The sequence below is a fragment of the Hemiscyllium ocellatum genome, chromosome 11 (assembly GCF_020745735.1).
Source record: "Hemiscyllium ocellatum isolate sHemOce1 chromosome 11, sHemOce1.pat.X.cur, whole genome shotgun sequence".
Taxonomy (NCBI): Eukaryota; Metazoa; Chordata; class Chondrichthyes; order Orectolobiformes; family Hemiscylliidae; genus Hemiscyllium; species Hemiscyllium ocellatum.
This window is the reverse complement of record NC_083411.1, coordinates 46,493,366-46,510,176: the sequence shown is the minus strand read 5'-3', so window position 1 is coordinate 46,510,176 and position 16,811 is coordinate 46,493,366. Positions and strand designations below refer to the sequence as shown.

General features: G+C 43.1%; 1 protein-coding gene across 1 annotated transcript in view; it reads left to right on the top strand.

The window, feature by feature from the left end:
• Positions 1 to 355: 355 nt before the first annotated feature.
• LOC132820328 (sodium- and chloride-dependent neutral and basic amino acid transporter B(0+)-like) overlaps positions 356 to 16,811 on the top strand; it is an 86,160-nt gene continuing 69,704 nt past the window's right edge. Inside the window, exon 1 of the mRNA XM_060832351.1 lies at positions 356 to 517. Within this exon, the coding sequence (XP_060688334.1) occupies positions 356 to 517 (162 nt within the window). The remainder of the gene's footprint in view (positions 518 to 16,811) is intronic.

Genomic DNA, 16,811 nt, shown 5'->3' with positions numbered 1-16,811 from the left:
CAATGGATTTTGAGGTACAAATCAGTCTCAATCAAGTTAGGTGTGGAATGGGTTTGAGTGGCTGAAGGGTCTTCTCCTTTACTATGTTCTGAAATCAGGACATAGATCGGGTCTACATACTAGTCATCTAACAAGACACATGTCTTGAGCATCAAAGGCTTCACTGTTTCATCTCCAAGCTGCTATGTATACAACAATGCTTGTTTGTTCTGCTGATCCCTTTGACTCCCAATGTTTCCATTTGTCCTTTCCAAGGCCTGACAGCACCCAGCTAGATCTCCCTAATTCCCAAACGATGTGCTGCCTCGAAGCAGCACAATTGAGAAAACAATGACGACAGGCTCAGCCAGCAGGAATGGGGCCTGACCACATCAGTCACAATGCCCTCCCACGGGTCATTCCAATTGGAAGCCTGACTTGCATCCAGTGTCCATTTGCCCTGGACCTACTGGACTATGCCCGGCGAAAAGATGTTGTAGTTTCTGTCTCCAAGCCCCGAGAAAGTCTCGGCATCCATGTTTGAGTACAATGTTGGTAGACATTCATGATGCAAGCTTCTTGTTTTTACGTGAGACACCTCACTGAAAACTTGTTCATAGAGGATAGAATCTCAGCTCCTGCAAGTACATCGAAATGCTAGTGCACATGATAAACAGTGGGGATACAACTGGAAGCCCACTGTAGAGCAACTCCCAATTGCTTTCATGGCTGTTTATGAAGAATTTCTCATCGTTGTGTTTAGAAATCTAGCACTTTGATTAGCAGGCCATTTGGAGTGTTTTTTTCTGAGAGGTTCCTCACCAGCTTGAAACGAGTGCTGACTGTTGAGTTACTGTACGAGCAATCCTTAAGTTTACTCCTAATAACCCTGATTTCACTTGCAACTGATAAAAACCATAAAATTAGGAGCAGGAACCGGCACTTCAGCACAAGAGGATGAGGAGAGCGTGGTGTCGTGGTAATGTCACTGGACTGGTAATCCAGGGGTATTGGGGACATGGATAGAATTTAGGTTCAGATATTAAAAATGATTTGGGATTGAAAGTAGAAGTGACCACGAAACAACCATCAATTGCTGTAAGGAGCCACCTGGTTTACACATGACCTTTTGAGAAGAAGCCTGTCTTCCTTATTTTGTCTGGCTAATATGTGACTCTGAATGTGATTGACTGTTGATTACTTTTGCATTAGTCTAGCAAGCTACTCACTGAAGGGAAATTAACAATGGGAAATAAATGCTGGCATCTCCAAAGCTGCCCATAGTCCACAAGATAATAAAGCAAAGAAAAACATTAGCTTAGGCCTTCTCCATTATTAGTAAAGGATTGATGATTTTTTTTGACAATTCTCCTTTATCTACTGCACCTACTATTATGGTGCTTTCATTCTTTTTTTTTTCTGTGGACTTGTGTTGAAAAGATTATATAAACTCATTCAAAAACAGAAATTGCTGGAAAAGCTCAGCAGGTCTAGCAGCATCTGTAAAGAGAAATTAAGGTTAACGTCTCCAGTCTAGAGATCCTCAGACGTGTTCTGAAGAAGGATCACTGGACCTGAAGCATTAATTACGATTTCTCTCCACAGAGACTGCAGACCTGCTGAGCTTTTCCAGCAATTTCTGTTTCTGTTTCTGATTTACAGCCTGGACTCCTTTTAGTTAAAGTTTACAGGAAGTGCACTTCAAATTCTTTTAAAAAACTACTTATTAGAAGAGATAATTAAGCACAGTTAATATTATACCCATAAAGACAATGATTTGCTTAATGAGACGTTACATGTCTGGGTTTATCACTGTCAGGAATTTTGTATTTTTGAACATGTTAATTATAAAGGTCAATTCCAGAAATTTCATTACCTTACTAGGTAGCATCTTCAGTGGGCCTCATAAAAGCAATGCTGAGAATTTCTGCTTTCTGTTTATATGTTTGGGTTTCTTTGGGTTGGTGATGTTATTTCCTGTGGTGAAGTCACTTCCTGTTCCTTTTCTCAGGGGGTGGTAGATGGGGTCTAACTCGATGTCTTTGTTGATAGAGTTCTGGTTGGAATGCCATGCTTCTAGGTCTGGAAACGTCTGGAAATGAATTTCGCAGCTCAGCGAGCAAGCCTACATCCAAAACCTTTACCTGAGCTACAAATCTTCTCAAAACTCGCTATAAAGGTCAAATCTGTAAGTGAATTTAAATGGAAGTCGGGATGGATTATGAGTTTTAAAACATTTAACCTTTTTTCTTTCCTCATCAACCTGTTCAGAAATGTTCTGGAGTAGGTGGGACTTGAACCCAGATCTCTTGGTCCAGGGGTAGGGACACTGCCACTGAAACACAAGGGCCCAATGGATTGCGAGCTTTAAAGAGATTTTCCAATCCATTAACAGCAGAGTGTGGGGGAGCATTTGAAGTTCAACACTAGACCACAAGCTAGAAGACTTGAAATTCTGAAATGACTGGGTAGTAGGTTAAAGATTGTGCAAGGATAGAAAGATGAATAGAATTTGAAGAAGACAAGAATCAACTGGCACAGATGAATTTGGAAAGTATAGAGCCAGAATTTCAGGCAAAACAAAATAACAGAGAAGGAGGAAGGAAGAGCATTGAGGAAGCTGCAACTAGATGTGCAAAGAGAAAAATATGAGAGGGAGAAATGGATCAAGAAAGTTAACCCTGGTTTAACAGGCTGGAACAAATAAAGACTTGATCATGACTGTAATGGAAATTTTTGTGAGGAAATATCTAACTCTAAATCAGTAGGGAGCTGTTTAAATTTATCGTAGGCTTCCAGAAGTTAGAAGAAAGCGGCGTGGATATATTTTTGAAAAACATAGCTCAACATATGTGTAGTGGATGGTGTGGCTGTGTAGTGGATAGGTGTGGATGGGTTGGCAGTGTGGGCAGGAAACTGGCAGATGGAGTTCAACTCTGATCATTTAAATAATGCATTTGGAGAGGTCAAGCAGTCAAAAGGAATACACAATAAATAGGAATATACTGACAGGGATAGATGAAGTGAGAGATCTTGATGTGCAATGCACAGATCCCTAAAGGTAACAGTACAGGAAGATAACGTTGTAAATAAGTCATATGGAATATGTTGACAGAGGTATAGAATACAAAAGTAGGAATATAATGATGAATTTGAATACTACACATTAATTTTCACTGGTGAAAAATACTCCACAGCTGGAGTATTTTGTGCGGTTCTGGTGACCACATTATAGGAAGGATAATGTGCAGGAATTGAACCCACGCTGTTTGTATCCATCTGCATTACAAACCTGCTGTCCAGGCAACTGAACCAGCAATGCCCAAGCACTCACCTCATATAGTGATAAGAAAAAAGCAGTAACCACAGCTGTCCAATAAAGCAACACAATGCTTTTCAGCATGGAAACCATTCTGAAATCTTACAGCAGACCTGATGATACAGCAAGTATCTAGCCTCCAAGCCACAATAGAGGAAAAACTCTAAACATGAATTGCTATTGACCTTTTAGTATAGTTCAAATATTCACAAAAAGGATGATGCGTCATTTCATTGACCAACTAATAGACGAATAAGAAAGGACAGCTGCCAAACTCATTGCTATAGGAAGCAAAGAACTAAGAGGAGTTTATTCCTCAAGTTTCTCCAACAATGACTGGAGGGATCTGGTAAAGATGGTTAGGCTCATAGAGGATCAGCTCAAGGCTAGGATAAACTTGGAGCTCACACAGGCTCATATTTATCTTCACAGAATCCCTACAGTGTGGAAGCAGGCCTTTTGACCCATCAAGTCCACACTGTGCTTTCCAAGTGCATCCCACCCAGATCTACCTATCCACATAACTCCACATTTCTCATGGCTAACCCACCTAGCCTGCACATCCCTGGACACTATGGACAATCCATCTAACCTGCACATCTTTGGACTGTGGGAGGAAACCGGAGCACCCGGAGGAAATCCACACAGACACGGGGAGTATATGCAAATACTACACCGTTAGTCACCCAAAGGTGGAATTAGACCTGGGTCCCTGGCGCTGTGAGGCAGCAGTGCCAACCATTGACTGGCAGCAACCAAGTGACCAGTTTGTTGGCAAATGGAGACAAAAAGACATTGAGTTTAACATTGACTTCAGTGAAGAAACACTGTATGGAAGACTCATTGAATTGATAACAGCTTCAACATCTCTTAAGGGATTACAAAAAATCCCTCTTAGACAATACTTACCGATACATTATTGACACACTTTTGGAAGACAGATGACAATTCAAAGCTACAGTTGCAGGATAAGACTATGTTCAAGCTCTTGCTGCACAACAATGATAGTAACAGTAAATATTGTTAATAAAACATCCAAGTCATGCATGGGCTGCAGCTTACCCATTGACAGAAAGACTGTACAGCATTGTCCATCACATACAAACTGTGGGCTACAAAGAGGCACTGAACAAACATGTGCTGAAGGTTTAATCATCAGGAGAAGCCCAAGATGCTGCACAAATTGCATCGACACATGAAAAAAGTTCAGTCAATATTCAGTATAAAGGATGTTCTCAAAATTACCCCCTTACAAATGCAAGCATGTGAATGCAATCCGGAAACTGGCCGAAAAACAGCTTTCAGATTCTAATCTTGCAGTCAGTGGACACACCAGACCAAAGAGCTGAAGCATTCACTGCAATCAGGATAACATTGCACAGTACAAACTGTGGGCCAACATTAACGTACATGTATGAATATGACACGCTGGATGAGACGTAAGCAAACAAATGAGACAATGTGGTGGCAGGACAGGCTCATAGATAATGGATTAAAGATTCCATGGCCTGTCATTGTTCCTCCCAAATGTCAGTGTTGTTCTTCTGGATGGACAGTAGGAGCTTTCCACTTTGTCAAACGGAGTGGCCTAGGCATGATAGTTTCGCTGGTGTGCACAGATCTTCACACCGTACCGTGAAGATACAAAAATCTTCACTGTGACACCAAAGATCGCAGACAATCCTCATGTTGATGGGCAGCAAGGTGCCTCAGTGGTTAGCACTGCACCCTCACAGTGCCAGGGACCCAGGTTCGATTCCAGCCTTGGGTGACTGTGTGGAGTTTGCACGTTCTCCCTGTATCTCTGTGGGTTTCCATTGGGTGTTCCAGTTTCCTCCTACAGACCGAAAATGTGCAGCTTAGGGTGGGTTGGCCATCCTGTAGTGTGCAGGTTGAGTGGGCTAGCCATAGGAAATATAGAAAATAGGTCAGGGGGCTAGCACTGGGTGGGATGCTCTTCAGAGGGTCAGAGCTGGGTCAATGGGCTGAATGGCCTCTTTCTGCACTGTAGGAATTCTCTGGTTTAAAACAGTAACCAAGCAAGACAAATTCAACATGCCACATTTTGACATTGACCCAAGGCATCCTCATTCGTGGATAGTCTGAACACTTTAAACAGGCTCCTGACTTTATATGTTCATTTTAATCACTTAGGCCTGTCAAGATTGTTGTTGTTGCATACAAGGCTATGGGACCAAGTGCTGGAAAATGGCATTAGAATGAATGGATGTTTGATGGGCCGAAGGGACCCTTTTATTGCTCTAACACTTCCATGACTCAATGAAATAATATAAATACAGGCAAATAACCTTGGTCCACTTGAGAAAGGGAAGCAATTGGAACATAAACAAGTGGAAAATATATATTCAAGCATGTTCCAATCTTTGCAGTGCTGTTTTGCCCCATTCCCTCTGTCCCTGCCTGTTTGAACCTGAATGGCTCCTGACAGATCCTACAAATGTCTGCAGAGTGCAAAAATAAACTTGGCAGATGAAATAGAATAATAACAAAAGAAGCTAACAATTGTATTTCAAAAACGTTAACTCTGTTTCTTTCTCAAAAATGCTGGCACACCGATTCCATTTCTCCAAGGGTTTCAGCTTTTAAGTAACTCTCCTGAATTAGTGAGTTTATGCTGCCACCAGCTGGCTCAATCTGGCATAGCAGCAAGACACAGGAACAATGTGGAAGAAAGTGATTACTGCAGATGTTGGAAATCAGAGTCGAGAGTGTGGTGCTGGAAAAGCACAGCAGGTCAGGCAGCATCCGAAGAGCAGGAGAATCGACATTTTTCGCATGAGCCCTTCATTCAAACATTGACTCAGATGCTGCCTGACCTACTTACTTTTCCAGCACCACACTCTCGATGCAGGAACATTGTGAGTCAATCTTCATAGAGTGAGACTGAACAGGACTGTGGTCTATATGGCTGAAGCCAGGATAAGGTTAACCCTTATAATAATTATTCTGCTTTCTTGTCAAAGGTATGATTTTGAGTGAGAAAGTCCCCGTAGAAGTTAACTCTATGATGCTGACAGTCGTGGTGCAGAGGATACTGAGGGTATGGATTGGATTTTGGATGGGGATATACTGCTCACCATCAGCCCCGAAGCAACATCAGTCAGACAACAACTGACCAAATGAAAAGACTAGCCAGCAGCGATGGTATACTGTGGGCAGCCTAAGCATTTTGGGTGACAAATCTCCACTGCTTATGGTTATCTCTCCTGCCAGCGAGAGTTGTCAAACACTCTGAGTGCCAATCGTGGGAACATCCAGGACTGCAAGAAGCCAAGCTGAGATCACACACGGTCACCGGAGCCTGGGGAAATCCCTGACTTTTGGAGGGGATATTGCTAAACTGAGGGAAAAGGTTGAGAGGTTTGAAAGTCAAATTTTGAAGTCTGGTTGGGAGGCAAAATATTTGTGTGTGTGTGTATATGTGTGTGTGTGAGTGTGTGTGGGTGTATGTGTGTGTGGGTGTGTGTGTGGGTGTGTGTATATGTGTGGGTGTGTGTGTGTATATATGTGTGTGTGTGTATATATGTGTGGGTGTATATGGGTGTGTGGGTGTACGTGTGTGTGTGTGTGGGTGGATGTGTGGGTGTAGGTGTATATGTGTCTGTGTGTGTATAAAATGGTGGTGTTGGTGCATTTGTCTGGAACTTTTGGGGAGCCGTGCTCCTGAACTCCAAGGTTCATCTGTTCCACTACACTCCTTAAGGCCCTACCGTTCACCATGAAACTCCTGCCTTTATTTGACTTTCCAAAATGCAAAACCTCACACTTATCTACATTAAACTCCATTTGCTGCTTCTCAATCCACTTCTGTTCAAGATCCTGCTGCAATTTCTGATAACCTTCCTCACTTTTCACACTACTGCCTAATTTAGTGTCATCAGCAAATGCACTAATCATGCCTTGTACATTCTCATCCAGATTGTTGATATAGATAATGGGTCCAGCACCGACTCCTGAGGCAACTCCACTAGTCTCAGGCCTCCACATCCGACAAGCATCCTTCCACTATTACCCTCTGCTTCCTATCAGCTTTCTATCAGTATTTATCACAGCTTTAGCACCAAAAAGCCCAGCTTCAACAACTGAAAGCAAAACTAAAACCCTGGGTCTGTGTGAGCCTTGGTCTATCCATTCATGCTTCTGTTGTCTAATTTGAAAAAAAGAACAGAGCTATTGACTCTGTGGAGCAGACACCTTGGCAGCAGGTTGGCAATACCTCTCTCCAAGAGAAATGGGACTGTGCAACTCTGTCTTAAAGGCTCATCTCATCACATTAAAAAATCTGTTTTAGATAAGCCTTTCCCATTCTCACTCTCACCAGTATATTATAGAAGGAGAGGTGGATATGGTGCCAGTAAATGGACAATAACTGGTCACTCAAAGGCCTAGGTAAATCAAAGGTTGGGCAAGCTAGTGGGCACCTTACTCACCCTCGTGATATTAGGACAGGGTCTGGATTGGGAAGGAAGGTGGTGGTTTGGCCAACCAACATCATTTACTTCCCTCTACCATATAAAATCCAGCAGAACACTGACAGTTGTTGTATCAGTGTCAGGGGCTCATGCCCGAAATGTCGACTCTCCTGCTCCTTGGATGCTGCCTGACCTGCTGCGCTTTTCCAGCAACACATTTTCGGCTCTGATCTCCAGCATCTGCAGTCTTCACTTTCTCCTCTATAGCCAATCATCTAGCTGCTACAACGGTGGCTGAATATCTCACAGAGGAGCTGCTCTCCCCATTCACACCGGAAGAGCACATTTTTAATGTATCTCTTCAAATATTTGCATTACACTACACTGGTAGTGTTTCAGTCCTTAACAATCCTTCTGAGTGTTTCTCTCCAAATATTCTCTCAAAATTCATAGTTAACCTTCATTTACCTAGAAAGCCATCAGGTGTGCAAAGTCCTGGTTACTGCTGAGCAATCGAGGAAGTTGAGCTGTGCCTGTTAGAACGGTTTGTGGTGGCACCTATCATCCCATCTTAGCCCCTCTGTTTCTCTCTTCTGTGCTGTCCATCGACAGCTCCTTCTGAAGCAGAGCACCCACTGTTGGTGATCCTCACACACTTCCTCATCCAAAGTATCACGAGAAACAGCAATAACCATCTTCACCAAGGCCACACTGCCCCCTCCCCACCTCTTGATTCCTATTCAATACCAACGAGCTGTCCCAATAAGGTAAGGTACTTGGTGTTTAGCACGCTTGTCTACATTGCTCAGGCCTTTGAGTAGAGGAGTTCATACTGAGGTTGTACAGAACATTGGTGAAGCCTCTTCTGGAGTACTTGTCCAGTTCTAGTCCCCTTGTTATAGGAAGGCTATTATTAAGCTACAGAGAGTTCAGAAAAGATTTACCTGGATGTTGCCTGAAATGGAGGGTTTGAGTTATAAGGATAGGCTGGGACTTTTTTCACTGGAGCATTGGAGGTTGAGAGGTGACCTTATCAAGGTTTACAAAGTCATGACTGATATAGATAAGTTGAATGGTAGGTGTCTTTTCCCGAGACTGAGGGATTTCAAAACTAGGTGGTTTATTTTTAAAAGTGTGGTGCTGGAAAAGCACTGCAGGAATGCCTGAAACGTCAATTCTCTGCTCCTCAGATGCTGCCTGACATGCTGTGCTTTTCCAGCACCACACCCTCGACTCTGATCTCCGCATCTGCAGTCCTCGCTTTCTCCTGGTACATTTTGAAAGTGAAAGGAGAAAGGTTTAAAAAAGACACAAGGGCAGCCTTTTTACAAAGAGAATGGTTCATGTGTGGAACGAGGAAGTGGAGGTTGTGAGTACAGTTACAACATTTAGAAGACATTTGGATAAGTGGATGAACAGGAAAGGTGTGGGCCAGGAGCAGGCAGGTGGGACTCTTTTAGTTTGGGATTATGGTCGGCATGGACTGGCTGGACCGTGGGGCCTGTTTCCGTGCTCTATGACTCTATGGCTGTAAATCTCTCACAGCAAGAACCCAAGCAAACTGTATCAGGACACTGAGGAGGTGATTTTGAACACCAAATGTTAATTTACATCAGAACTCTCTTGTTGTTGTGGTTCTGTTCGCCGAGCTGGGAATTTGTGTTGCAGACGTTTCGTCCCCTGTCTAGGTGACATCCTCAGTGCTCCCAAGCAGGGGACGAAACGTCTGCAACACAAATTCCCAGCTCGGCGAACAGAACCACAACAACGAGCACCCGAGCTACAAATCTTCTCCCAAACTTTGAAGAACTGTCTTGTCTTTGCCACCAGATGAAGTACTGGTCCATATAGTCGTGTTTTCTGAACCGTTGACGAACTATATGGCAACAAATTGTTCCAAATTAGCTTCAAAACAGGGAGATAGCATCCTGATTTAAAATCTGTTAATATTGACTCACTTCTTCTGAATGGATTACTCAGACACCCTGATTATTCTTATCTGAAGAATTCTGAACTGATTCGTCCTAAAATGGAGCAGACACTTCAGTTTAGTTATTTTAATTAGCCTATTTTTCTAATCAACCTGTTCAGATATTTTATTCCACACCTCTGAAGCAGGTAGGACTTGAACTGGGCCACCTGATACAGAGCTTGGGACACTACCACTAGCCTATAAGTGGGCCTACACATCTTTCTAATTTAAAAAAAAATCCTGCGTGGGATGTGCATACCACATACTGGTGATTTGTTCCCCAAATCTAGTTGCTGTTTGACTGTCTGGGCCATTTTCTCCTTGACTGAATATTTTTCTTGCCTGGATTGTTCATTTGGTCTTCACCTCCTTTTCTTTGGTCAGTCAGGTCAGTGGCAGCTGGGTGCCCTGAGCTCATTCTTTCATACAGTTCTCCTCAGAACAGTGGAACAACCCCTGGAACACACTCATTTTCAAACACTAACATTCTAATCTCCAACCGTGATGCCCTTTCAGCCATCAACTGATAGTAAACAGGGCCCACAACATAAGGTCCCAGGAACTGTGTCTACTGTACTCTTTCCATTTCACTGATGTTCATTGGAGGAATTGTTATTTTTTAACCTATTATACCCTACATTCATTTCTCCTTCAAAAGGTGACTTTCTTTATCCTCTATGAGGTAATTGTCAATCGTTCTGCCTTTTGCTTCCATTTACCCTTTCTCGTGTATTCCTGCCTCAGAGCAGTCACGGCCTAGACAGCAAACACCAAGTAAGGGAAGTTTTAATTTTTCCGGTTTGGATTTTTTTTCCTACCTACTTCTGCATCGTTCATCTGAGGAAAGGACCCAGTAAGAGAAGGCAGGCGATTGTTGAAGGCACCAATCCATTTTCCTTTCTGAGTGACACCTTTTCCGCATCTAAACAGAAATGGAAAAGACTCTTGATTTCAGACACTTCAATCAGGTGTCTCCAGAAAACGTTGAGGTGAGTAATTTTAACAAACTGCAAGAAAAATCTAAAATAGAATAAAAAACTGTTTCAAAATTTGCCAACGTATTGAAGCATTTGTCCTCTTTATTTTGCATAGTTGTCAATTCATTATGGAAGCTATCTTGAAGTTCAATTTTTCCAAAATACCAATGATTAATGAGGACTGACAGGTCAAAATTGGACTAATAAGGCATTTTCACAGTTGAGTACTTGATGGATTTGAGATTGTTCTCTGTGATATTGTTGTGTGAATGAAACACAAATTTAAAGCTTTCTTACGTTAACTCCTGGGATGAGTCTATCCTATGGCAGATATTGGCCCTACAGTTTTTGGCATTTTAAAGATGAGCTTCATTAAAATCTATAATATTCTGAAAAGACTTGATGGGTTTGAGGGGCTATTTTCCTCAAGACTGAAGATTAGGGTTTGACATTCTCAAGGTCGAAAGAATTGATCACTTAGGACTGAAATGAAAAGAAATCTTTTCACTCCGGGAGTTACGAATCTCTGGAAATTTCTATCCTGAGGAGCAAGTGTTGATAAGAATGTTTGATCATTAGGTTTCTAAGGCAATTGGAATCAAGGGATATATGGGGATTGGATGGGAAAGAAGAGTTGATGTCAGTTGTAACCTTACAGAATGACAGAACAGGCTCAGAGAACTGTAGGGCCAACTCCTGTTCCAACTCCTTATGTTCCAATTACTAGTCAGAGGAACTCAACATGAATGTGTCATTTCTTGTTTGGATTTTCCATGCTGTAATTTTCTGCAGCCAGTCATAGTTAGGCCTCTGATTAATGTCATTCCTCACCTTCATCCCTCCCCTCTCCCTAAATCTCCCATCCAATTCCCTTCATTGTGCCTTCTGGAAATTTTCCATTGTTCTCTGTGAAGCATGAATATGTCAGTTCTCTGGATCTCAATTAGACATGACGGGCATTGTAGGATTGTTGTCAGCTTATGAGGGGCTTACAAGTACTTCTTTTGTTTGCTTGCTTGTCAGCTAATTTCCTTTTCTGTCAAACTGTATCTGTGCATTATTCCATTCACTGCAAAAACACGTTAGAATGAACCAGGGAAGTAATGAGGTACAGTATTAAAATAGTAAAAATATGCATTTATTTAATGGCCCTAATGAAAGGAAACTTTCCAATGGTCTTTTACATTTTATTCTTTCATGGAATGTTGCTGTCATTGGCAAAGTCAGGATTTCCCTAATTGGGAGTGGCTTTCTGAGTCATTTCAAAGGATAGTTAAGACTCAACCCACTGAGGTGGGTTTTGAATCACACATAGGCCAGGCCAGGTTAGGACGGCAGATTTCATTCCTTTAAGGATCTTAGTGAACCAAGATTTGTTTCTAGGACAATCAATAATAATTTTGAGGTTGCTGACACTGAGATTAGGTTCTAGTTTCAGAATTGTGGATTGAATTAAGACTTCACAAGTTGCAGTGGTGGGCTTTGAAGTTGCTTGCACAGTGCTTTAGCCCGGAGGGTGGAATTATCAATCTCGTGACTACACCACCATCCTTCCAGATCAACAAGGTCACGACGACATCAAATTAAGGAGGGAGACATTTTCAGTGGGGGACCTGGCTAAAAATTAATGAGAGATGTTTATTAATGCAGCACATAGGGAAAAAAAACAAAAACAATGAGGACTAGAGATGGGATTTCAGAACTAGATGCTGGACAGTTAAAACATTGTAGCCAGTGATTGGATGAAGGACTTAGGGAAGAGGGAGAATAGAGTGGGAGTATTGCTTGTCAAGATAATGGTTCCAGTGTGGAATTTCAGGAAATTCCTATTTACCTAGCATTGATGGTGGCCAAGCTATCTCTTATTCCTCAGGAAACGAAGGGTCAATGTGGCAAGAGGTGGAAAATTATTTTTATTTCCTGGGTCCATTAGAGTTTACAGAGGCCTAAATCAAAACTAGGCTAGGCTATGCCAGCTGGACAGGGTCAAAAAATGTGGTGCTGGAAAAGCACAGCTGGTCAGGCAGCATCCAATGAGCAGAAGAATCAATGTTTCGAGCATAAGCCCTTCATCAAGAAGGTGAGCTAGCTAGGCTATGAACAAAACATAAATTCACAATGTCAGTGTGCAGGGAAACAGGGTTGGTTGGTGGGTTGATTGAGATAATTTTTATGTAAAGTGAGAGCTGAGATGGAATCCAGAAGACGTTTTGCCTCAGTGGTTTCATAAAGGTATGGATGGGGGTGCGGGGGGAGGTTCAGTCCCAGGTAATTTGAGGCAAGGGGGGCTATAGGCAAAATTTGGGTTTGTAAGTAGATGGTCTTTGTGATTGAGTAGAGGAAGCTAGCTTGGAATCAGATAGACAGCTGAGTTTATGTAAAGTTCAGCACAGCTTGAGGGAGTGAATGAGTGAAGACAATGGTGAGTGGCAGTGATGGGCAGTTGGCTTGCCAGGTAATGGTTCCAATGTTCAATTTCAGGAAACTCGTATTCATCCAGAACTGATGTTGGCCAAGCCTTTTCTTAATCCTCAGATATGGAGGGCCAATGTGGTAAGCTAGAATTAGGAGTTACTGGTATATACGGACCATGAAATAGTTTTGGATGATTTTTACCTGAGGGACACTACAGATGGAAAATAGGAGGGAGCGAAAGACAAAATTTTGGGGGCTTCCAAATATAATCAGGTAGAATGCAAAGGCAGAGCGGGAAATGAGAAAGGGCTGTCTCACTGAACTGGAGAAGTGTTCAAGGTGAATGGTGTGGTCAAAGACAGCAGAGTTTAAGAAAGACAAGTACTATGCACTTTTAACATTTTTATTTTCAGTGGTAGGTTTGGAAATCTGCTTGGGGGCTTGAAATATGGGTTGCAGGAAAAGTGGACATGAATTTTGAGGGTGACAATAGCTTTAAGGATCTTATGGAGGAGCGGAAGGTTGAAAATGAGGTTGGTCATTTGTAAGAACAGAGGGCTAACAGGTGAGCTTTTTGAGGATGTTGTTGATTGCAGCAGAATTGAAAGCCAAGTGAACAGTACCGAAGGGCAGGGAACTTACATGCATTAATTTAAGTTAGTTAATAATTTAGATTACGTGTTGCAAATATGCTTTGATTACAACATGACCAGAAACCACTCGTGTGAAAATTCATCAAAGCAAAATATGATTAGATTAGATCACTTACAGCATGGAAACAGGGCCTTCGGCCCAACAAGTCCACACCGACCCTCCGAAAAGCAACCCACTCAATACCATTCCTCTACATTTACCCCCTCACCTAACACTACAGGCAATTTAGCATGGCCAATTCACCTAACCTGCACGTTTTTTTCCAGATTGTGGGAGGAAACTGGAGCACCCGGAGGAAACCCACACAGAAAGAATGTGCAAACTCCACACAGACAGTTGCCTGAGGCAGGAATTGAGCCCAGGTCTCTAGCGCTGTGAGGCAGCAGTGCTAACCACTGTGCCACCATGCCACCCATATCTCGAAATACCTGGTAACTTATCAAAGGGCAAGGAGATTGCATTTAGGAAAAGCTCTCAAAAGCTGATAACTATCATGTTAAATTGATAACCTTTCAAAGCTCTGATGAATTAACTCTCTAGTGATGTTTAACTGCAAAGAATATGCAAGGTTTAACTCTATCCAGCAAGAATCCCCTGTGCTAAAGTTTTGAAGAAAACTGGACCACCATACAAATGCGATATGTTTGGTTTCCTTTGTGCTGGAATGACTTATAGCTGAGCAGAATGTTGATTGTGAGGTATACGTTGAATCTTCATGAGGAGTTTTCCAGTTCTTGTATCATTACCTAAAGTGTCACATCTGATCAAGATTAATCAGCCACATATTAAAGATACGTCGGTAACATGAGTTTAAGTTTAGTGATAGACTTAACAAAGTGTAATATTCCTGATCATCTATGTACCTCTGATGCCAACGTGAGTCATAGCAGATTTTTAACGTGTGGTTTTTTTAAAAAATGTACTCATTCATGAAATCTGAGTGTTGCTGGCTGACCTGGCCTTTGTGAAGTTTTCCCTAATTATCCCTTAAGAAGTGGTGGATTGCCTTCTCGAACCACTGCAGTCTTTGGGGTACAGGTACAGCCACAGTGGTGTTCGGGAAAGATGTTGGGCGGCACGGTGGCACAGTGGTTAGCACTGCTGCCTCACAGCGCCTGAGACCCGGGTTCAATTCCCGGCTCAGGCGACTGACTGTGTGGAGTTTGCACGTTCTCCCCGTGTCTGCGTGGGTTTCCTCCGGGTGCTCCGGTTTCCTCCCACTGTCCAAAGATGTGCGGGTCAGGTGAATTGGCCGTGCTAAATTGCCCGTAGTGTTAGGTAAGGGGTAAATGTAGGGGTATGGGTGGGTTGCGCTTCGGCGGGTCGGTGTGGACTTGTTGGGCCGAAGGGCCTGTTTCCACACTGTAAGTCTAATCTAATCTAATCTAATCTGATCCAGTGCAACTTAAGAAATGACAATGCATTTCAAGTCAGGTTGGTGCATGAGCTCGGAGGGTGCTTGCAGGTGATGCTTTTCCAGCATAGCTGCTGCTGTAGTGGTTCTGTTCGCCGAGCTGGAAGTTTTTGTTGCAAACGTTTCGTCCCCTGGCTAGGAGACATCATCAGTGCTCTGGAGCCTCCTGCGAAGCGCTTCTTTGATGTTTCTTCCGGTATTTATAGTGGTCTGTCCTTGCCGCTTCCGGGTGTCAGTTTCAGCTGTCCGCTGTAGTGGTTGGTATATTGGGTCCAGGTCGATGTGTTTGTTGATGGAGTTTGTGGATGAATGCCATGCCTCTAGGAATTCCCTGGCTGTTCTCTGTCTGGCTTGCCCTATGATAGTAGTGTTTTCCCAGTCGAATTCATGTTGCTTGTTGTCTGAGTGTGTGGCTACTAGGGATAGCTGGTCGTGTCGTTTCGTGGCTAGTTGGTGTTCATGTATGCGGATTGTTAGCTGTCTTCCTGTTTGTCCTATTTAGTGTTTTGTGCAGTCCTTGCATGGTATTTTATAAACTACATTAGTTTTGCTCATGTTGGGTATTGGCTCCTTTGTTCCGGTAAGTTGTTGTCTGAGCGTGGCTGTTGGTTTGTGTGCCGTTATGAGTCCTAAGGGTCGCAGTAGTCTGGCTGTCAGTTCTGAAACGCTCCTGATGTATGGTAGTGTGGCTAGTCCTTTTGGTTGTGGCATGTCCTCGTTCCGTGATCTATCTCTTAGGCATCTGTTGATTAAGTTGCGCGGGTATCCGTTTTTGGCGAATACCTTGTATAGGTGTCCCTCTTCCTCTTTTCGCAGTTCTGGTGTACTGCAGTGTTTGTAGCTCTTTTGAATAGTGTCCTGATGCAGCTTCGTTTGTGTGTGTTGGGGTGGTTACTTTCATAGTTTAGGACTTGGTCTGTGTGTGTTGTTTTCCTGTGTACCCTTGTGGTGAATTCTCCGTTCGGTGTTCTCTGTACTATCACGTCTAGGAATGGGAGTTGGCTATCCTTTTCTTCTTCTCTCGTGAATCGGATTCCTGTGAGTGTGGCGTTGATGATCCGGTGTGTTTTTTCTATTTCCGTGTTTCATCCACAAACTCCATCAACAAACACATCGACCTGGACCCAGTATACCAACCACTACAGCGGACAGCTGAAACTGACACCCGGAAGCGGCAAGGACAGACCACGGAAGAAACATCAAAGAAGTGCTTCGCAGGAGGCTCCAGAGCACTGATGATGTCTCCTAGCCAGGGGACGAAACGTTTGCAACAAAAACCTCCAGCTCGGCGAACAGAACCACTACAACAAGCAGCCGAGCTACAAATCTTCGCACAAACTTTGAATAGCTGCTGCTCTTGTCCTTCTAGATGAGAGAGGTCATGGGTTTGGAAGCTGCTGTCAAAGGTATCTTGGAGACTTACTGTAATACATCTTGTGGTTGGTACACACTACTGCCACTATCTATCAGTGGGTGTAGATGGAGTTGCAGGTAAAGGGGATGGAGGGAGCAAGGTGGTGAGGTGGAAGTAGGTGAAGAAAGGTAGAGGGTATAACCTGGTGGTCAATGGGAGGAATGAATCCAATTGGTGCCTGGAAGGAAGGGTCAATGAGAGAAATGGAAGGGACGGGGAGGGCTGGGTGGAGCA